This window comes from Dipodomys merriami, unplaced genomic scaffold, assembly GCF_024711535.1.
Source record: "Dipodomys merriami isolate MVZ:Mamm:240054 unplaced genomic scaffold, mDipMer1.0.p SCAF_365, whole genome shotgun sequence".
NCBI classification, from domain to species: Eukaryota; Metazoa; Chordata; class Mammalia; order Rodentia; family Heteromyidae; genus Dipodomys; species Dipodomys merriami.
Genome location: NW_027205215.1, coordinates 27,487 through 51,717, shown reverse-complemented (window position 1 = coordinate 51,717; position 24,231 = coordinate 27,487). Strand labels below are relative to the sequence as shown.

General features: G+C 37.7%; 1 protein-coding gene across 1 annotated transcript in view; it reads right to left on the bottom strand.

The window, feature by feature from the left end:
- Window positions 1–232: 232 nt before the first annotated feature.
- LOC138804443 (diphthine methyl ester synthase) overlaps window positions 233–24,231 on the bottom strand; it is a 34,837-nt gene continuing 10,838 nt past the window's right edge. Inside the window, exons 4-8 of the mRNA XM_069988698.1 lie at window positions 20,710–20,818; window positions 13,343–13,463; window positions 7,057–7,096; window positions 5,541–5,644; window positions 233–3,692 (exon numbers count right to left, since the gene is read on the bottom strand). Of these exons, the coding sequence (XP_069844799.1) occupies window positions 3,487–3,692; window positions 5,541–5,644; window positions 7,057–7,096; window positions 13,343–13,463; window positions 20,710–20,818 (580 nt within the window). The 3' untranslated portion in view covers window positions 233–3,486. The remainder of the gene's footprint in view (window positions 3,693–5,540; window positions 5,645–7,056; window positions 7,097–13,342; window positions 13,464–20,709; window positions 20,819–24,231) is intronic.

Here is a 24,231-nt window from a genome sequence, read left to right as displayed (position 1 = left end):
TCCATACATGCAACAACTTGTATGAATCTCAAAAGCATGTATATAGAGGTCAGACTCATTGTGACATCCAACAAAATGAAAAACAATAAAGGACACATCAGAGGTCGCCAGGGATTATGGGTCGGAAGAAACAAATAGAAAGGGACCATGGAATGGAGTTATTTGGGGTCATGCAATTGATATGTATGTAGATAACGGAGAGGTTTCACTGTAGAATAATGTAACATTTAAACACATTTAACAATTTAAACACAGCTGATGGTATAAGTTACTGGGAAAGCCCTTGCCAATAAGTATGTACAAGACATCAAGTTCAAAAGCCCTGCCCCCAACATTGCAATTTCAGGATAGCAAACAACAATACTGGTCATCTTTTCCTACTAGTAAATAGTAGAATTGTCTTTTGTAATTTCATTATGTCAAAGTTAAATTACATCGAGAATAGGTTTGTCAGGCTTAGCAAAAAAAATAAAGATACATAAATTTTCATTTTAAATACAAAGAGTTCCCTTCCCATCAGTTGTGATTTTTGCCTTAACTCTGGTTTTTGTCAGTTTTAACTGATATGGCAGGCATGGTTTTCTTTGTACTTATTGTTTAGAATTCACCGAGCTTAATGGATCTACATTGATTGTTTTATTAAATTTGGGACAATTTTGGCTTTTACTTTTTCACATTTTCTCTGCTCTATTTACTTTCTCTTTTCTTTATGGGAATTCAGTTACATCTACAAAACTGCTTGTGAATGCCACACACTAAGACTCTGCCCAGAATTCTCTCAGGGTGAACATCTGCTTTGTGCTGCTATGCCCGACAATTTGGAGTTGTCTATGTTGTTTACATTTTGAGTTTCCATTTGTCATTGATATTTATACCTTATAATCATTTTCATGCCTGAACATAGTTCTAACAGTTGTTTTAAAAATCCTGCTGGGGGGCTGGGAAGGTGGCCCAGTGGTAGAGTGCTTGCCTTGCATGCATGAGGCCCTGGGTTTGATTCCTCAGCACCACATAAGCAAAAAGCTGGAAGTGGCGCTGTGGCTCAAGTGGTAGAGCGCTAGCCTTGAGCTGAAGAGCTGAGGGACAGCACCCAGGCCCAGAGTTCAGGCCCCACAACTGGACCCCCCAAAAAAAAATCCTGCTGGACTAAATTCTGTTCCTTTTTTTTTTTTCCAAGACTGGAATTTGAACTCATGATCTGACACTTTCATTCAATGGCTGACACTACCACCTGTGCCATCTCTAAGTTATGTTTAAATAAAACCAGGTTTTACAACATTTTACTGTCTTACCATTTTTTATATACTCTGAAGCACATTAAGCTTTGTTCTAGCTGGCAGTTAAATTATTGGCTAATCACCGTGATGGAGGGATGATTTTACATTGTGATTAAATAATTTTCCCTTAGTTTTGATAGAAATATCTAGGCACAGGCCTACATTTTACTAATAGATCATGCTTGGGTTTTGAGAAAAAAAAAAAAAAAGCAAAACCCAAGTGCATATCAAGCCCTTATCACTTGTTAGAATTCGAACTAGAAACTGTCTTCTCTGGAAATACAATGTGTTAGCTTCTGCAGCCTTCTCTAGTGGGGGCTTCCACCAGATTCTTTGGGATCCCCCTGACATGTGTGTAGTTCAGAGTCAGCCCAGGACTTCAGATACACAGACAGATGACAAGACTCCTCCTTTGGCACCTTTGTTTCTAAGGGCTCCCTAACAGTACCCTGTCTTCTACTCCCTCAAGCCAGAAGATGGCAACTTTCTGTAGTTCTGACCATCCCCATATATCAGCAAGTTCTGGGAGTGCCACAAGGGCAAAAGCCAGGTATTAGCACAGTTCTGTCTGCATCTGACCCCTAAGGGTCCTTAGACAGTTGCTTCCAGAGTTTCTAACAGAAAGCTGGAACATTATAGGCCATTCCACTATTGCCCCAAATAGAAGCCCTTCAGCTTAGGCTTTTTGGGTGTGCAGTAATAATGTCTGAACTCTTCAGATTACTAAGCAGGCACTCTACCACTTGAGTACTGATCTAGCCCATTGATGCTTTCATTGTTTTCAGATGAGAGTATTGGTAACTTTTTGCCTGGGCTGGCGTCAAACTTCCAATCTCTACCTGAGTAGCATTTAAAAATTCTTAAATGTTTAAACACTTTAAAAGAAAATAACACAGAAATGACTTTAACATATGAGGCTCTCTTCCTTTTAGGGCCCAATGGATGCATGAGATGTTCAAACATATTAAAACCTTTTATTCTAAATGAGATATCTAACATAATTTCTATTGATAATACTAAAAAGAGGGAAATATTTAATTCCTAATGAATTCAAGAGGTCAAATTGATTAGGCCATGAAAATACACAGAACTGAACTAACCTATAACGAAGATCTTTCTATTCTGAACAAACAAAGTACAGAACTTTATGGTTATGATATATAATAAATGAATCTTATTTTAAACTGGGATGGGTGGGGTTGGGAGAGAATAATGGAAGTGGTGACACTGATCAAGATGCATTGTATTCATAAACTGACATGTTGAACTGAAACCCCCTTGTACAACGTCTTAAGTGTCCATATTTTGTAATTGAAAAAAAAAATGGAAAGAAAAAAGAAAAGATTAGAGAATAAAACAAAATGCCTCTAGACTTCAGCAGAATGAATACAAGTCACATAATTGGGACATCAGCCCAGAGGGCGTGATTTTGTGGCAGTGGCTCAACTGAGCTTTGTGCTAAGTAGGGCTGCTGGGTGAAGATGGACGCTTTCCACTTCTTTTTAGAAGTCTTGGTGCCAGCTGTTGTTAGGATAACTCGACTTACAGTCAGGATATAGACTTTTATAATGGAAGAAAATTATAAAAACTGTATGTGAACAGTTATTGGTCTTTTATTTGCTACACCTCCCACCCCCACTTTTTTTTTTTTAACCACTGCAAACTAGGCTCAAAGGGCCACTTTAGTTAACTGGCTTCATAAGTAAAAACTGTTTTTTTACATGATTCTGCCTATGGATGTCTAACCACAATCTTCCCAGCTTGGTCTGCTCAACGTGCATGGATCCTGAAAGCTACAAGTGATGATCCCTGCTGTCGGAAACCAAACATTTCTGAGTCAAGTTATTATTCTTGTGTGTGTGTGCATGTGCATATGCGTGCTGACTTTTGGGCTGGAACTTAGGGCCTGGGTGTTGCCTCTGGGTTTACCTGCTCAAGGCTAATACTCTACCACTAGAGCCACAGCTCCACTTCCAGCTTCTATATTAGGTAATTTGGACATGAACTATCCGGGCTGGCTTTGAACTGTGATCCTCAGATCTCAGCCTCCTGGATAGCTAGGATGACAGGCGTGAGCCACCAGTACCTGGCAATTTATTATTTTTTGTCACTTGTGCATATTAGATAAACCAAAAGTCTGCTTAATTTGTTATAGAGACAAATATATAACATCCATATCAAACATGAAACGAGAAATGTCCGTCAATACTCAGGATTCTGAGCTGTTTTCTTGTATGGTGAACAGACTTAGCATCTCCATCTCCAGTGGATGCATGCTGCCTCCTGTGATAATCAGGGAGTGCAGGGGCTCCCCCAAGTCCACGGTGCACATCTGCTGTAAAGTGCCGGCTGCAATTTTCTGGTTCTCAGCTCCAACCCTGGCTAAGCCAACACAGAGTGTATCCTCGGTGATTGCTATTGAGAGAAACAGAAAGAAAGAGAAAAGGAGGCAAGGAGGGATGGAGGGATGGAGGGGGAGAGCCAGAAAGAATGCCATTCAGTTCAGCAATGTACCATCTTGTACAATACTAAAAAGATATTAGTACACTGAATAAAGCTTCAGTACAGACCAATACTAAGTCTGTAGTGAGTGGTTAAATCTTCTTAGAACATAACTGTTTGAAATAACTCCTTATATTTGTACAGCATTTGTTGTAAAACAGATTCTGAATGAACATGACTGTGACACATAGTTTAAATAAGTTTTGAGAAAAGTTCATATTGACAGATACTAGAAAAAAACTCATAGACTTCTGAGTTTCTACTTCTCTATCTAATCAGCTATGAGACAAACTAGCTCTCTATTTCTTCCTCTTTCCTTCCCTCTCCATCTTCTTCCCTCTCTCCCTCCCTCCCTGCCATTGTGTCTTTCTCCTTTTACATTTTGCTGATTAATTGGCAGTAAGAATCTCTAGGAGTTGTCTGCCCCAGCTGGTTTTGAATCTCATCCTCCGATCTCAGCCTCCTGAGTGGCTAGGATTACAGGCATGAGCCATGGGTGTCCAGCCATTTTCTCATTTTAAAAACTGTAATATGTAGTTGTGAGGGTGAACACAATGGATATAAAAATATTTAGTAAACTATGGAGCCCTTAACAGACAGCAATCATTGTGATATTACTTATGTTTTTAGGTTCAGAATAATTAATTTGAGAGGCCTCTGTAGGGTCATTCTCTCTGGTTCAAAAGCTGACTGGCTGACCTTGAGCTGGTTTTAGTGTTTAGGAGAAAGCTGTCCTGGATGAAGTGATCAAAATGGGGGTGACAACTTGACCAGGCACACAAGGAACTTGGTAAAAGTCAGGAATATAAGTTATCCTTGCAAATGTTTTCACAAATGCAGTCAGAGTTACTGAGAGATTAGCAGTGAGAAGATGGAGACCAGCACGGTTTTCCCCAAAAGAGAAGAATCTGGGCTTTGTCTTTGTCTGGCCTCCACACTGAGAGGCCCAGGCCCTGACATACAAGCCCCATCACCACTCCCATCACCAGCCACTGTCTATTGTTTCTGGTTTAGGATCAGCTGATCCATGGTGGTGATCTGGCCATGGTCTGCTACATCTCAGAACCTAGAATCTGTAGTCTGGGACCAGGACAGAACAGCTATATGAGGGGTGGCAGGAAGAAGGACAGAGGCTCCTAGGGGTATATTGGTATCTGCCACAAGTGGACTGTGATAGTGGGCTCACACAAGCTGTGCAAGAGGGTCCTGCTCTGTGCTCCCCAAGAGGGACTGAGCTGTACCACTATGGTCACTCCATGTCCTCTCGTCGTCAGATACCAGAGTAGCAGATCCTCAAGCAAGCAGGGCACCCTAACGTATGGAAGAGCAGCTTGGGAGGTCATCTGCAGGCTGCCCACTGCTATGTAGGCTCATTGCTATGACAGGTACATTTAAGAACATCTCAATAAAGATTGACAATACATATTATATACCACAGTGTCTAATTATTGAGAGTATAAGTACAAATTCTCTTGTCTTTACCCAGAAGAAAATGGTTTTTAGTCTCAAGTGTTGAGTAGAAACATGTTTTTGGCATGGCTCTTACTATTAATGGTGGCTGAACTGGAAGCTCCCACTTTATCAGAATACTTTACATTATCTCTTTATATCGAATCTGTCAATCAGTAATTGGTGAGAAACCCTTACTTTCTGGAATTGTGCTAATCTGACTTTAAAGCACTCCGCTCATTATGTCTCTCTGCGCCCCTGCTGCCTGCAGGAGAGGGCAATAGGAGAAGAGCCTTTCTAGGGTGTTGGTACCTGGTTCTTCTCCTCGCATTCTCTGATTTTGAACAATTTCCAGAAGCTGCTGAGCCGCCTGGTTTACACTCATATACCGGGGAGGTTCATAGATCTTCCTTCCCCTGTAAATACAAAACCACATGCCAGGCTTCTCACCAGAATTGTAGAATGCACTACAATGCAATTACCCCCCTCTCCACCCAGAGACGCATGGGCAGCACACCTTCACTCTGCGGGCTTGCACAGGAGACCACTTCAAGTACACACCAAAGCAGTACAGAGTATGAAACTTTTTCACACGGTTCTAATTGTCCTTCTATGTCACAGAAATCCAGCAAATCAGACAGGTGTCTAAGTCAGTTATCTTTATTCAAAGTGATGCCTTCAGTAAAGCAAAATTCAAACTAAGTTTCCACTTGGTCTACATCTCAGCTTAACCAGATTTATAAGTGTTCTAAGGAGTGACCCGAGGACCTAAAGCATGCTGGACACCTTTCTCCTAACCTGTTTAAACTAAGCAGTTTCTGTTTAAGCAGTTTCTGTGAAAAGGTGACATATATTTATGCTTCCCTCCTAAGGTTTACCCAACGATGACAGTAATAAAATGTGAGCTTCAGTATCTACAAAATGGTTCAGTGATTATTTTACTGACTTCCACAATAGTTAAGTCAAGTATTATCCAACAGAAATATAATGCAAGCCACAATACAATCTCAAATGTTCTGGTATCCATATTAGCCAAATTTTAAAAAGCAAATTCAGTATTAATAATACATCCTATTTAATCCAATATATTTTTAGGTATTTTCATATTGATTCACATAAAAATTACTAAAGAGACTGTTTTATACTAAATTATTGAAATCTTATATGTATTTAAAATGTACCAATCTAGATGCTAAATTTTCATTGGAAATATTTGGGTTATGTTTCATAAAGGTTTGTGGTCATAAAAAACATGTATATATTAAATTTATTATAAATAACTTAAAATTTGTTAAGAGTATTTTAAATTAATTAAAATGCAACCAGAACTTCATTTCATCATCACACTAACCACATTTCAAGTGCTCAATAGCCACGTATGGGAAGTGGCTCCAGTACTGGATATTGCCTCTCTAAACAAATAAAAGGGATGACTGCCTTCACTATACATACGGAGAATTCAATGTCAGGCAGAAGTGAACTGGCCAAGATCACAGCGCTAGAGGCAGGCTTGGGACTCCAACGCTAGTTCTTTGATGTGAAAGCGCCCACTGCTACTGTCAAGGTTGGAGCTATGGAATCCATACCTGTTTCCACTCTACAACACTGTGTCATTCTACAAGAAGAAAATGCTTACTGCTTAACTATGAATGAGAGCTCAGTTTTTTCAACAATCTTTGGAACTCATATCATTTAAGTATAGTTAGGGAATTTAAAAAGATCTATATATTCTCAGAATGAGAGCCTGGGATGTAGTTTTAATGGCTGAGCACTTGCCCAGATGCACAAGGCCCCACATTTAATCCACAAGGAAATAAATAGGACTTACTTGATTAGATTTTCCAGAGACTGCTCCTTTACTTTGATGTCTGTAGGAAGTGAAAAATAATTTAATTAGGTACTTTATCCCAAATCCACAAACTACAATGAAGAGTCATCTAAGTTTTTAGAAAACATTCTTCCCAAGTGCCATGAAGCTCATCTGGGAATAGGTGCATCTCCCCAGCATTTGGGAAATTAAGGCCACTATCTAGAAAACAAGTATGGGCCTGGCTCTGAGAACATTGTACAGGGAATCTAATTTCCTGTTGAAAAAGAAGATAAAGGAAAAACAGCTAAATACCGGCTATCTAACAGCTAATAAAAATCTTTGTTTTCATTTCTACCAGCTGGTGATTATACAGGCTCAATGAGAAGTCTCATACAGGGCCTATTCAGAAACAAACAAAATTCATATTCTATGTTGGCTTTCTTATGAATTGTAAGATATGTCATAATTGTGAATACTTTGACATCAAGTACTCATACCTTTTTTTTTGCCAGTCCTGGAGCCTGAGCTCAGGGCCTGGGCACTGTCCCTGGGCCTCTTTGTGCTCAAGGTTAGCACTCTACCACTAGAGCCACAGGACCACTTCTGGCTTTTTTTGAGTAGTTTATTGGAGATAAGTCTCACGGGGACTTTTCTGCCTGGTCTGGCTTCAAACCACAAACCTCAGATCTCAGCCTCCTGAATAGCTGGGATTACAGGTGTGAGCCACCAGCACTCATACTTTTAACAGGGTTTGTGGGTGACATTATGTCAGGTAGTAGGCATTACAGGGACCTGCCTGGACAGAACCCTGGAACTCACAGAATCTCACTGCAAACATTTGATCCCGCATACTGTTAAATCACTGATGCTCTGCTAAACTATGTGGTAAAAGGTGAAAGAGCAGAACATCTCTTCATCTTCACATGGAACTCTACCCATCAGCAAGGACAGCAGCTGCTTCCTGTTTTACATGCTGAAACATGGTTCAGCCAAAGTTTGCTTCTGCAGAATTAATATGGTGTAACTGAGGAGCTGTTGATAAACGTCTACAACTTTCTTAATGTAATAAAGGCTTTTTTTTCTTATGAAGACTATTAAAGAATGTGCTTAAAACAATTGCAGAGATTAGTCAGTAGTTTCTGGTGTTTGCGGAACCAGAGTTATTTTTCAGTTTTGAAATATCTTTAATATTTCCACTTGTCTGGCAAATATAGGGAAAAAATGAATGTCTATAAAGAAGTATGACCTTCAATACAATTAATGGCATAAGTCAAATTTTAGATTCCCTTTCTATTACACGATTTTTGAAAGTTCAACACCTTTATTCATTTACCTTGAACTTCTAAAATGTTGTTACTTCTTAATTTATTTATAGAGACCTGGTTTAGCTATGCAGTCCAAGCCAGCTTCAAATTTGTAATCCTCTTGCCTCTAATCTACTATGTGTTTGAGACTGCAGGAGTGTAAAACCACACTCAACTTGTTATTCTAATTTATTGATTTCTGTCAGTATTGGGATTTGAACTCAGGGCCTCCTTGCTTGGCTGTCACTCTACCATTGGAACCATGCTTACAGCCCTGCTTTAAGCTAGCTATTTTGAAGATAGAGCAACACCAACTTTTCTGCGTAGGCTGGCTTTGAACCACGATCCTCTGGGATCTCAGCCTCCTGAATATCTAGGAATACAGGTTTGAGTCTGTAATATCATTTTAACCTTATTGTTCATATTTTCATTTTGTGAAAACTTTGCTTTTAATAATGTGCTCTACAAGAGATTTGATTCTTAAAATGAAGAAAGCTGGGGAGAATTTTTACTGGCAAATGTACTTTAGTTGAACCTAAGACTTCATTATGAATGAAGCCTTAATCAAGCTAGACCAGTTTGACTACTTGTTCCTTGTCTTCCCATAAGGTATAATTTTTTCATTCCATGTTTGCTTGCTAGAATGTAAGCTTCTCCTACTTAGCTTAGCTCCAAGGTTTGGCATAATGTGAAAGTAGCCAGCAGAAATTCCATAAATATTTACTGAACAAATTTATCCATATGACTCTCCCACCACCAACTTACCAGTCCATTTTAAACTACCTTTAAGAAGCATCAATTTCAGTTCCCTCATAGTCTTTGTTGACTTCTCCTCTAGTGATCTTTGTTCTTGATATGCGTGCGCCTGCACGCGCGCGTGCGCGCGCGCGCGCACACACACACACACACACACACACACACACACACTCCTGCTATCTGTCTATCCATCTGTGGTTACAGCATGTATTCTGGTCTTACCTCTTCTAAATTCTCTCTAGTTTCTTATCATGTTTGTTTCTTACTATTCCTTACAGGGTTTGGCCCCTAACAAGCACTCAATAAACACACACTAATTTAAATGATGAAAATGCCAGATAATTAAATGACAGTATCTATAGTTGGAGATTTTGGGATCACGAGCTCCCATATTTCACACCCCTGTTCCTGCTTTGGTTATTAGAGCAGGAAAGATAATATTGCTTAGCTTTGTTTGTATTTCCCTAAGAAAGCCAAGAATTCAAGAGCTGAAGTTGTGGTTCATCATTCCTGTCTCTCCATACATAGAACTTAATTGTGCCTTTAACTTTCATGTGTGTAACACATGATTTAGTTCCAAGTTACATTTCAAAATTCCGATTGCAGGCCCAATGTCTAATAATCCTTAGCATACCCAATGAACTGAACTACACAGGGCAAGCAATTAATAAATTTCTATAAAACATCTTTCTACCTGCTTCCTCAAAGTTTTCCAAATATTAATATTCTTGATATCCTCTCAGTGTTAATGGATATATAGGGAAGTTTCCAGGCATTCTATAGCTTAGACTTCCTTCTCTGTTCTATTTTTAAAATTTTCAGTGTTCTTGTAAAATATGCTTCCATTCTATTATTTGAACTCCACTGAATCCCCACTGCCATCCTTCAGTTAAATATATATATATATTTTTTTCTTCCTTTAACAAAAGTTTTTTCCAAAGGAGTTTTTTCCCCATAACATTTTGAGCTTCAACCCATCACTGGCCTTAACTGGATCTAAGCTTGGACTAACAAATCTGTCACACCAATTAGTAAGTGCTTTACAGTGCTCTTGTTAGTAATGACAAAAAAAAAAAAAGTAAGACTCTTTCCACATGGAAAATCTAAGGGCCAATTATAACACTAACTTAATTTCTTTTTTCTTTTTTTTTTTTTTGGGGGGGGGGGTCCGGTTGTGGGGCCTGAACTCTGGGCCTGGGCGCTGTCCCTCAGCACTTCAGATCAAGGCTAGAGCTCTACCACTTGAGCCACAGTGCCACTTCCAGCTTTTTTCATTTTGCTTATGGGGTGCTGAGGAATCGAACCCAGGGCCTCAGGCATGCAAGGTAAGCGCTCTACCACTGAACCATCTTCCCAGCCCCCACTAACTTAATTTCTAATGAAGCACTTAATCCCTTTGGCAATAACATAACATACCAAACAAGTAAACTGTAGAATACAGACATAAGACAAAAAGGAAAATGTTAGAAGACTTTATAGCTTGAACCAGATGCAGAACCAATTGGGTGTCAATATAAATAGAATAAAAGAAAATGTATTCTGGCTAGATTGAATGACCTAACAAAGATTCAAGATTTTTTGTGCCAATAAACTGACAAAAAAAATGCACAAGATAAAAAGCTTAACCAACTAACTTCCACAAATATTTGTTCAGGAGGTATACTGTGCTAAACATCTAGGTGTTTAGAAGAGAGAAATGAACCAGAGAAGTCCCTGCTCTTTGGAAGCAAAGAAAAATAAACCAAGTTGATAAAGGGATTCCAACAGGTGGTGAGACTACACATAAATAACATAAAGGAGGAGTCACTGAGGGAGCACGGGAAATTCCACTCTACACTGGGAGCTGGCAAACTTGTAAAAAGGGCCAAATGACAAATAAATGTATTAGGTTCTGAGCATCATAAAGTGTGTTACAAATGCCGGTGCTGTGGTTCACGCCTGTAATCCTAGCTACTCAGGAGGCTGAGATCCGAGGATTGCGGTTCAAAGCCAGCCCGGGCAGGAAAGTCCATGAAACTCTTATCTCCAATAAACCACCAGAAAACTGGAAGTGGCGCTGTGGCTCAAGTGGTAGGGCACTAGCCTTGAGCTGAAGAGCTGAGGGATAGCACCCAGGCCCAGAGTTCAAGCCCTATGACCAAAAAAAAAAAAGTGTGTTACAAATTATTTCTGCCCTTGCAGCATTAGTTACCCTATATAGATAATACATAAATGAATGCAAAGGCCATGTTGTGATACTTTTTTTGTTTTTTGTTTTTAATGGTGCTAGGGCTTGAATTCAGGGACTGGGCACTGTCTCTGAGCTTTTTCGCTCAAGGCTAACAAGGCACCACTTGAGCCCCAGCTCCACTTCAAGCTTTTTGATGGTTAATTGGAGATAAGAGTCTCCTTCCTGCCCATTTTGGCTTCTAACAATCTTCAGATCTCAGATTCCGAGGAGCTAGGATTACAGGTGGGAGCCATTGGTAGTCAGCTGGGGTACAATTTTTTTGACCAAACAAGTATCAGGCCAGAACTGATACCCAGGCACTAGTTTACTAAACCCTGTTCTGAACATTAATTTCTAGTTTCAGTACTATGTGTGTAGTAGAATGGCAGTGTATGTAGAATGGCAGCCACTAGTAAAAGTAAGCAGTATTCTTCTCCACTAAGACATACTGATGGGATTGTACAAAATGATAGTATCTTTAAGTAATAGAGGAGTAGCTATATTATGTAAACTATTTCTTTATTTATTTTTAGTACATAGAAACCTTTCCTAATGTTCTGAATATGTGCATTATTGTAGAGGCCAACATTATGGGTCCATCTCCTGCCCTGCTGATTGACTTCCCATACTGTATTACTGAAAGTCTAATTCAAGTATGTTTCCAAGATCAAGGCGAGTATGTGAGCTTTTTGTTACCAATAAATTATAAACTACATATGTGAGAATAAGAATTTACAAGCATTTGCTGGGTGTCATTGGCTTATGCTTGCAATTCTAGCTAATAGGAGGCTGAGATCTGATGATTACAGCTCAAATCCAGCCTTGGGCAGGAAAGTTCATGAGGCTCTTATCTCCAATTAACAGAAAACTAGAAGTGGCACTGTGGCTCAAAGTGGTAAAGCACCAGCCTTGAGAGAAAAAGCTCAAGGATGAGTGTGTAAGCCCTGAGTTCAAGCCCCACAACCTACCCCCCCCCAAAAAAAAAGCGGAATGTGGAGCTGTAACTCAGTGATAGAGCACTAGAGCAAAAGAAGCTCAAGAAAAGTACCTAGCCTTGAGTTAAAACCCTGGACTGGCAAAAAGAAAAAGAAAGGGGGGGGGGAGAGGGAAGTTTTTAAGAAATTAAAAATATTAAAAAAAAAACAACTACTAATCTTGGTCCTTCAACTGTACAGTTTGAGAAGAATTGCTCTATACAACCCCATGCAGCAAGGAGTATATTCCTTTTTGAAGGAACAAATGTGTCTTTTTGAAGACAAAGGTTAAGAAGTGTTCTACAATGTTCTCTCTCTAGTAAGCATGAACACTGGGATTTAATCTTTTGATTCCAACCTTAAGTATCATTTCAAAGTTACCAAAGACATCACTTGGCTGTGTCCTGTTCACTAGTTGTAGTTTAAAATGTTAACACTAGCATTTCTTTTACAACATATGCTGTTAGAATACAGCCTACTAAACATGAAGCTTTCAGGGCCTCTGCTAGAAAGCAAAGCCCTGAGTGTGGGAAGAGCTAGCATTGTGCTTTCTACACTAAAGAAGAAATAAAATTTGGGCAGACAATCCAGGGAAAAGAGCAATGAATAATAGCTTTGCCACCAGTAGCTGGTTAGGAGTGGAGAAATGGGTCTTGACTACATCTGTAACACAGGCTGCAGTGAGAGGCTCTGCAGTCTCTTTCAGATGTACCAATCTGTGATTCTGACAGAACTGATTCTGCAGTATTCAGAGACATTCCAAGAAGATGAAGAAAAGTCTGGGGTGGTGGGAATAAGTGCCCAATGCAAGTCTCAGTTACAGGAGGTGGACAAGGGGCCATGGCAGACAATGTGTAGGATGCAGAATGTCAGAGAGGATCTCTAGGTTGGGAGGAGCAGCATGAATTATAGCAACACAGAACATCAAGTAGTGCTGGGAGCTGAGAGTGGGGGGAACGGGGCTGGTCCACGCCCTTCCTTACCTTTTACTAGCTGCCCTTAGAACAGTTTTTACTTAACACAAAATCAAAATCACTCTATGAAAATATCCAAATTCTCACCTAATAAGCATAATGTGTGCATGCCATTCTGTCGGTTTTTCTTCACTTTGTCAAAGAAGCTTTCTGGTCTCCAAGTGTCCGTCCAAAACACAATAGACACGGTCTCTCCAAATTTATACAGCTACAAAAGACAAAAACATTCATCAATGATGAAGTAATTCATGACTAATTCATTGAGAAAGACAGAACAACCAAAATAAAAAGTGAGAACCAGACGAGATAAATCACAAATGAAATCTGTAGCAGAAGTTCTTACAGTAGCAGTGCTTTTCTGAAAACTTTTTTTTAGTAGGAAGCTTCTAGTAGCTCAGGATAGCACCAGGTAACCAATTTATAAGTTACCTATATAGTGGCTAAAAATACTAAAATATAAAGACTCCAGAAATTAAAAAGGCCTTCTATCACTTGAAGCAGATTTCATAAATTAGGATTTATTTTACAGATGAGATTAGTGAGGCTCAGAAGAGTCAATTGACTTTGCTAAGGTCATACAGCTAGTTAATAATGAAGGAGAAAACTCCAAATAGGTCCAAGAAAATGCTCCTGTCTGTTGTACTATCTCAGCAAAGCACCCAAGGCACATGATCATTCCAGCCACTGCTCAAAACCTACACCTTCTTTATATAGCAAGATTCTATTTGTTCTCAAAGTCCAATGATACAGTTCTACTAACCAACTTTCCTCCTTTGTGCTCAAGTAGCCTACCCACTCACCATTACTGCAACCAAGAGGCTGGCTTCTCTGAATTAAGCTGGCTGTAACAGTTCACTTACATGTATTCAGTTCTGGATGGTATGCTGAGAAAATCTAGTTTTCAGTTCTAGTTCTACAATTTGTTAATTGTGTGACATCACTCTAAGTCTGTATGTCTAATAGAGGAATAGCGAGAAATGCTATCCATTCTACCCTTAGGGGTGTGAAGTCCAAACAGCATAAAAATGTATTCAATGTCTAAGCGATTATGTTAATACTAGCTTTTATCCAGGAACTAGACAAAGGAGATATATTTTCAAAGACAATGTATGGCTAAACACACTACTAATGTATTATATAAAGATCTAATTCTTTCAACAGTGTTTTAAACAATTTATAACAGATCTGGAAAGCATTCTAGTCCTCTATCACAGATTAATTATGCACTGAAATACTGTGTGACTTGAGGAAGTCATTTACCTTTCTAAAGCCTTTATCTTCATTTGAAAATATTGGTCTGATTCTGCTTCCAGTAGTCTAAGGCATCTCACATCAGTTTCAGAGGTACTGTGAGAGGTAATGGGGAAGCAAGGAAGGAAACAAGAGAAGGTGGAACTCTCAGGGGCATTCATCCTTGCTTCATCAGAGCAGCTCAACTTTCTCATATCTTATATTTCAAGCTCATAAAAACTTTGGGATGTGTGACTCAAGTGGTAAAGTACTAGCTGTAAGCATGCCAAGCAAAAGCACAAGGCCTTGAGTTCAAGTCCAAGAACCAGAAGGCACAAGTGCATGTGCATGCACACACATGCGCATGCACACACATGCGCATGCACACGCACGCACACACGCGCGCGCACACACACACACGCACACACACACACACACAGATGAGTATAGTAACAACAGCTCTAGCAGCACAGTTTGTAAGGGTCAAATAATAAAAGGGTATGTTATGTGCCCAGTAGTGCCCTTTACAGTTAAGAGCAATGATGATGCTTATTATGATGACATGAAAATGTTCTAAAATTCTGTGTCCTGACAGAATCTAACTGCTTCCCTTATTAGAATAAGGGCAAAAATTACCAAATACCTGAAGTTATGCTTATGAGTCAATTCTGATGAGCTCAACTAGATATATTCTAAGACTGGATTTCTTACTCTCTGGTCAAACGTTGAAAGATTAGTATTATTTCCTTGAAAATTTTTCATAGGAAAACCATTAAGGAATATCAATGAAATACAATTATATATAATTACTTTAAGTAGGTCTTAAATGCTTTAAGAGACACAGAAACATAGCTATGGAAGTAAATAAGTTCTCCATTCTAAAGAAAAGAGGTCTCTTTAAAAGAGAGTTAAGATGCTAGTCACATAAAAACACTAACTGAAGTACTCTGTGTAAAAGTATCTTTGAATTGTCTAATTCATGGGACTAAAGGAAACTCCACATAAGCACTGCCTCTAGGACCCTGATTTATAACTGGAAGCACCTTTGTGGCTGCAGGACAAACTTCTTCAATGAATCCTAGAACATTATGCAAAGAGTTTCACCATTCAGATGTCAGTACCTCAAAGACCAGAAGGACCCGTACTCTGTGTTTCACAACCAGAGCACTTACCAGCAGGCTATAAAAAAGAAACTAGAGCAAGTAACACAGACAATAACTGAGGTTGCAGAAGTCCAAATACTGAGTTGTCTCCTAATGTGAGCCTTGATGAGGGGATTGATTGTTCCCAGCACTGTTCCCATTACGGTTTCTAACAAACAAAACCTGCTGTTTTCTAAGAAAACAGTATAGAAAACACCGATTTTTAAAATTTTAACCTAGAGTAACTCAGAGACAGAACAATGGACCTAATTCAGATTAAATTGTGCTTAATCTATTAGAGAAAATACAAAAACCACTTTAAAAAAACCCAGCACAACGAAAATACTCAGTTCGAAACCATCCAGTCACTCATTATATGTAAAGTACTACCTAGAGTGAGAAAATGCGATGAGAGACAAATAATCCTAGGTAGTAGAAGGTAATTATCAAATTTTTAAGTGTCCAGCACCCCCAGTGCCTAGGCATTGTATAGACATAGCGAATACTCCTGACTTGCTCTAAGCAGTGTCTCTAATTCCTGTCTTGATACCAACTGCCAGTTCCCATCCATTCAAGGTATACAGCTTGTACAGAGGCTGACCACTCATTTCCTTCCTTCTGCCTTGCTTAGCCCTCAGCAGGACCTCGCCATATTCTTACCTCTTCTCTCTCCATTGTTTTTTAATTTTCACAAACGTAGATGCTTTGTAAAACGCTACTTATAATTAGTCATTAATGCATTTATTTTATATTAGTAATGAACCCATTTTCTGTGTCTACTAATTTAACATTAATAAATATTAACAAATATTATAGACATGTAAAATTCGAAATTTTAACTTGCTAAAAGAAATGTGGCTCAACATGTATCTCATATTTTATGTAGCTTAAATTAGTTTAATCTGTGAAGAGTGAGGAAATGCAGAGTCAGCAGACCTGTCAAAACAGAGACACGTCTGTTTGGATCACATAATTGAGTATTTTCTTTTCTAGATAGGATACTATTGCTGCAGTTGTCTTATTGCTGATGTACTGCTTTTATCTCCATAACACTGATGTGATAATTAAGTTTTACTGAAACTAAAAAAAAGATTATGGGCATAGCCATACACAAGGTATATGGACCAACTTAAAGTTGATTATGACTGAATGCATAGAACAGAAACAAAATGTATGTGCCTACATATAAATGAGAAAATTCATTCATAAATCAAAATTTAAAATTCAAAGAATTCCAAAAGCAATAGCTAATGTGGGGGATAAATAAGTAGTTAAGCTCAAATATGAATTGCACTGATCATGAGTTCAAGGCCTGGGTTATGCTGTTTCAGAAAATCAAAATAAGTAACAATAGAAAGAGTAGTAAATAGAAAATGGAAAAAATTTAATAGGCCAATGATTTAGCATATAGTCAAAGAGTTACTCTAAACTAAAGGAAAATAAAGAGCTTGAATGAGTTCTTCTACGGTTACAGAGCTCTGATATCCTTGATAACTAGTTTAGTGTATTGGACTAGATTTCCTCACTCCTATATTAGTCCGCAAGACCAACTAAGGCTTTCAAAAACAGGAAGAACTACTACAAGGTCAACAAGGATTATTGGGAGCGTCAAAGCATTAAAAAAAAAAAAGGAAATGAGTTGTTACTTTTTGAAAGAAATATACATTTTCCAGAACAGATATGTATTATATAAACAAAAGAACATTTGGTAATACTCAAGGTCACTCATGCAACGGCAAGAGAAAGTGGCAGCATTTCACAATGAGAAAATTATACAATCCTCTGCCTGAAAGTAGCTTCAACTGATGAAAGTTTTTACCCAGAAAACATTGCTACCTGTTTTCATAAAACTGACTCATTTATCTGTCCTCTGAAGTGTTTCAAAACCATTTTGGTCACCTAATTTTTGCCAAAGAATTTATATATTTTGTCACACAAATGACTGATGAAGATGATAGTTATAGGAGGCTTTATAGGTAATCTCATCAGCAGAGAATCTTCTGAGTATGCACAAGTCTGTGTTCAATCCTCAGAACTCCTCCACACGTACAAAAAAAAAAAAGGAAGAGATTTAAAAACAGAAATGTTTCAGTATGTGCAATGCCTTTCTATAGTTGTTTTGCTAAAAGGCCATGCTAATTGTTGAAGACTGAAAGAAAATATAGCATAACAAGTGTGGATGCCTCTAGGCTGATAGACCATGGATTTTTTTTTCTTTATACTCATTGCATTTTCTTAATTTTCCATGAGTCAGCCACTTATTATCAAAAGTTATTTTTCAAACAATAAAGCAGAAACAATATGAAATATAAGCATTTCCAATTCTGTATTACTAACTGGTAAATGCTTCTGCAGAAATGCTCATCTCCAAGCAGTCAAGAAGAGCTAGAGTGTGGTGGAGTATCTGCCTAGAATGTGTGAGTTTCAGATTTCCATCCCCAGCAATAAAAGAAAGGAGAAGGGGAGAGGAGAACAAGGAAGGGGAATGGAAAGGGGAAGAGAAAACCCAAGAAAAGAAGGACTTTACTCTTCTTGTTGTTGTGTACTAAAAAATCAACGAACTTGTCTAGCTTTAGATAAATACTTTCTTTTCATTAGAAAAATCTGAAAATATCAAAGAATGATAGTTACTCAGGATTTCAAATCTCATGATTTTAAAAGTTATATGCTTAGAGATAATGTACAGATTCAGTTTGACATAAATGCAGCCATCTTGATCAGAACCACCATGACTGTCTATGCTGGTTGATTTTTTTTTTTTCCTGCACACTTTCCCAGCACATAATAAATAGACAAAACTATTAGGGGCTGGGCACCGGTGACTCATGCCTGTAATCCTAGCTACTCAGGTGGCTGAGATCTGAGGATCACTATTCAAACCCAGCCGGGGCAGAAAAACCTGTGAGACTCTTACCTCCAATAAACCACTAGAAAACCGGAAGTGGCACTGTGGCTAAAGAGGTAGAGCACTCACCTTGAGCTGAAGAGCACAGGGACAGCACCCAGGCCCAGAGTTGCAGCCCCACAACCAACAAAAAACAAACAACAACAACAAATAATCTCTTAGGGGTTGTATGTGGAGCTCTATAGCTGCATCCTACTGTCAAGAATCTAAGTCTTTAAAATTAGCCAAACATAAACAAAATACATTCAACTTTAGTCCTGACCACCTTTAATAAACCCAGACCTTGTGACTCACATTGTAGGAATCCACCCATTTTAAGGTTGCCCACAGTATGCTCTTGTCAGTAAGTGCCCCAATAAACACCACTATGTGCAATTCTGGATTGTCTACCTCTTTTCTTTGGTCTCATGGCACCTTGGAGAGTGTTCTAATATACTAAACAGTTTGTTCTGGAACAACTAAAAGTTATTCAATAAAAAATCCTAAAAGTTATTCAATAAAAAGTCTGAATGCTCAGTCTATTTTGGTCAAGGCAACTTTTGCCAAAAGTTGAAAAAACAGATCAGCTTTCTTAGTTTCCAAATCTATAAGTAATGTCTTAATCTCTTATCTATCAAACTTCTTGTAATTCATTTTTAACCACTTAATTTCGTTATAGTTTAGGTAGCATAACATTTGCCTGTTTCAAGTGTACAATTCACTAAGTTTTAGAGAATTTAGAGCTGTGCCAGCCATTACCCTACCCAGCTTTAGAACACTTTCCTGACCCCACTAAAATCTCTTATGTCCATTTACAGTTAATTCCTGTAATGCCCACCAAGTATGTTCTGTCTGTAAATCTGCCTTTTGGAAACATTTTCTATAAACAGTATTATACAATATGATCAGGCTTCTTTCACTTAACATATATGTGCTAATTTCTCCCACAGCCCTCAAAGTTGCACCTCTTTGCCCCCAAAAAACAACAACAACAACAACAAAACAACGGCCTGGTCATTTTTGAAATTATAGGAAAGTTCTTTCACAGAGAAAAGTGGTGCCTACTTCCCTTTTGAAAAATTATGTAAGAGCACAAGACAAGCTGTTAGCATTCTATATATTGCAAATGCATTACTGGAAACTAAAAGAATTAACATAGTTCCTTCTAAGATTCCTTTCTAGGGTTTTTCACTTGTGAGTTGGTGGTTCTCAAAGCATGGAACTTGTATTAACACAGCTTCAGAAGCACCTAGGCACTTGTTAGAAATATAAATCCTTAGACCCCATCCCAGATCTACTGTGAGAGTCTGAGGATAAGACATAGTATTCAATCTTACAAACTCTCTAGATGATTCTGATCAACACTAAAATCTGAGAAACACTCATTCAAGTTTATTATTTCCAAATAAATACAGAGTAAAGGAATATTAAAGGAAAAGATCTTTTCTAAAAACTCTAGCTACTCAGGAAGCTGATATCTGGGGAACTCAATTTGATGTCAGCCTGAGCAGACAAATCCAAGAGATTCTTACTTCCAATTAACTAGCAAAGAGCCAGAAGTAGAGGTATGGCTCAATAGAGAGAACACTTTGAGTGAAAAAACAAGCAAGAGCAAGAGCGTAAGATCCTGAGTTCAAGCCCCAGTACAAAAGAAGAAGGAGGAGGAAGAGAAGGAAGAAGAAGGGAGAAGAGAGAAGGGAGAAGGAAGGAGAAGGGAGAAGGGGAAGAGAGAAGGAAGAAGAGGAAGAGGAGAAGGGAAGGAGGGAAGGAAGGAGCGAAGGAAGGAAGAAAAGAAGGAAAGGAAGGAAGGAAGGAAGGAAGGAAGGAAGGAATAAAGTCATCATTATGCCTTTGATGACCAAAAGTAAAATACTGGAAAAATATAGTCCTCTGCAATGCTGAATAAGTCATTTGTAAGAATACAGAAAGAATATAAAAAATACAGTCGAATTTGTTGATTATGTATATTTTCCATTTTTCTGCAGATAAAATTAAAATATTCCAATAGCTAAATCTAAGTGCTTACTCCAAGAAACAGAATAAAAAAGTTTTGGAGAAACTTGCTATAAAGAAAAGCAGTATATACTAAATACTGTACTATCAAATGATGTTTTATAATTCATGAAATACAATAAAATCTCCTTATAACTTATAAAAAAAGAAAATTACACATGAAAATGCTCTCTTTGCAGCATTACCTGTAAACCACAGCAACCTACAGCATTCATGATGGAAGCATTGTGAATCACTCGATAAGGGATTCCCAACTTCGTTGCTCTCAGAATAAGATCACTGTGTGTTGTAGCTCTGCAGTGAGAAATCAAATTACACAACACTAAAATTTTAAAAGATTTTATGCATTTAAGTCAAGAGTTCCTTTTCCTCAAATTCTGCTTAAGGTTTTTATCTCTGTCCTATCCATGTCCTTTACAATGTGGAATTGGAACTCCAGTACTGGTAGCTACTGAAGGGCAAATTTGTTTGCTTCTTTTCCTGTGGACATCTACAAAAGACATCTGTGAAATATAAACTAAATCATTTCCTTCTTGAGTTATAACTCATTGGTCTCAGGGCCTTTTAAAATTCATTTAAAAAATTTAGTTGTACACATTTATAGACTACAATAAGATACTCCAGGATATGTATATAATGTGTGATCAGATTAACTTAATCGGCCTCACCTTAGACATTTGTCATTTCTTTATGTGGAGACACTGAAAATCCTCTCAACTTGCTATTTGGAAGTATCAATTAATTGTTGTAAACCATAATTATCCTATTGTGCTATAAAACATTAGATGTAATTCCCTACCCATTAATCCTCCTTTATTGACCCCTTCCCCCATGTACTTCCTGGACTCTGACAATCATTAGTATAAACTCTACTTCTTGGAGAACTACTTTAGCTTCCACATATAAGTGAGATCCTTTAGTTCTTCAAGTTGTAAATTGTGGCAAAACTACACCCAATTCTTTATTTTTCTATTCAATTTTGAAAGTTTTGTTTCTGTATTCTGAAAAATGAGGCAGAACACACAGAATGTTAGCTTTTAGTCTTTCTGTTAGAATTCTGTCTAATAGAATCCTGCTTGGAGTTTATATCTATCTAGTAGTCATTCTATAACTGTTTACAGTCTTGATACTGTGTAAAATTTGTGTATGTATAATTTGTGTATATGTGTATGTGTTTGTGTGTCTGTGTGTATGAATGCATGTTCTGCCTGTTGCCTTTTTTTTGAGGTAAGTCTCATGACTATAATTGGGTAGGCTTGGTTAGATTGTCTCTACAGAATATATGAAAATATATTGAACACTGTAAAAACTAACCCCACATCAATTTAGAACTGCATTACCAAAGGTTTTTTCCCCCTCTTGATAAAAATGCCAAGCCCTACTGGGGCAAGTGACATTAGCATGTTTGAGAAACTGCTTACAAACAAGCAGAATCTGTCAACTGGTCAATGCATACCAAGTAGGAAGATCAAGGGCTAACCCCATGAGGTAGCCAGATACAGATTAGCCAGTATCCACCAGGGAAGCCTGTTTTTAATCACATAGATAAAATAAAAATGAGTATGAAAAATAATTAGTCATTTGATTTAGAGTTTTTTTTTAAAGCATGAATGCCATTTGGAAAGAATAATTTTAGTATCACTTTCAACAGGATCACACTACTTATTATTAGGAACAAGGAAAAGTGAGCCTTTTGCTGTTATTTACTGTTCTTTTTTAAAGTTAAGTAGTTTTATCATTATTAAATACATTAGATAAAAAACTTATCTATCAAAAATTCATTTAAATGATCAGATTCATATATAAACATACATGTACATACACATACAAGTTTAATATTTTTGGTTATGTGGATTGAGTCACAGGCTGACAAATACTCAAGAAAATTTTTCTTAATAATATACTTGTTATTTTCTATCAGTTTGTTTTCTTAATTTTTCCCATCATTTTATTCTTTTTTTCTATTTAAGTTTTATTCTATTTTAAAGACTTAAGGAATGGAATCAATAAAATAATGTACATAAAAGTGACTAGCTTAAATGTACAAGACTTGATATGACTTCTAAATTTTCTTTTATCATATCAGTTGATATATTTGACGTAGTTGTGGTTGGTGGCCTGGAAATAAACTAACATTTCCAGTAACGATGAAAATTACATTCTCATGAGCAACTACAAAGAATATAAATTAGTAATACTGCTTTGAAAAATATTCTGACAGTTACTTTTATATATTAGAAATGTCTTTGTCAACAATATTTGATTATTTGATCTTGAAAACTTATTAGAAACAATCTAAAATGTGGAGAAGAAAAGAGGGGGAAGGAATCATACACATTAATTTATAAAACCACAACTTTATCCTGGAGGGAAAAAATGGACTAATGATAATGTTGACATTCACTGAACAGTATCAGTTCAAGTGTAGTTCATTAAATGTGAACAGACAAATGGCCTGTATTAGGGCACATTGGTGACAAGTGGTGTGTGCGTACACTATTAAGGCAGAGGCATACAACTGAAGAATAAAAATTGCATGTTCAATTACAAAAAATTACATATTTAATCTATACTATGTATTTATCATATTGTATTATCTATTATAGAACCACACATTTTATATACACATATTGATATATGTGCTGATATAACACACATTTGCACACATGTACAGACACACAATTACAGAATACACAGAATACAACAAAACCATGATTAGAAAGAATTTTCCTAATGAAAACCCCATTCAAGGCCTTATTAGATAGTGTGGCTCCTTCCTATGTCTACCATCTTCTCCTTTCCTTTTCTTTCAGTCACTGTGCAGCAGCCCACCCAAACCTTTCAGCCTTCTTGTTTCCCCAGTCCTATCTTCCTGTCCTTCCCTTTTCCTCTTCCTTTTCAGTCTTCTGACACTTTCTTAACGATCACCTCTACAGAAAAGCTTTTCTATATGACCCTGCATAGATGAGTCTCTTTTTACTATGTCTTTTTCCCCTTTTAACATTTTAGTTCTTTTTCTTTGATTACTGTTGGCTTTCCCTACTAGTGGCAAACCCATGTATTCAGGAAATTTTGACACAAATATGTGTATATTTGTGGATAAATGTCAGTCGAAGATAATGCATCACCCTTTTTTTTCTTTGTTGACTTTAGGAAATACCCCAAATCTTCAAGAAATACTTAATTCATACCAAGTACATACTAGGGAGACAAAAATGTGAAAGGTAGACTACCAATGCAGATGTACAATGTTACTTATGACATGTTGTAAAACTAGTATTGTTATGAGTTAGATGTAAGAACTCTTGTGTTGGGTGCATGGTCACCAGTGGTGGGCTGAGGAGATTTTGGAAACTTTAGGTGAGACCTAGTTGGAAGAAGCAGGCTACAGAGGGCAGGTCTTCACAGTGTCTTGTCCCTGGTTCTTTCCTATCTGTCTCTATCTTTCTCTGCTTCCTGTCTGCCATAGTAAAGAAGCTCCTCACCTACCATCTTACTACCATGATGTTCTGCACAAGCAGCGGGAACCAAGCAACAATTGGTTGAACTTTCTGAAATCACAAGCAAGGTAAGTACTTTCTACCGTTAGTGTTTTCTCAGGTATTTTGTTCACATATGCAAAAGTAACCAAAGCATAAAGTATGGCGCAACATGCCTGTAATCCCAATTCTGGGGAGGCTGTGACAGGAGGATCACAGATTCAAGGC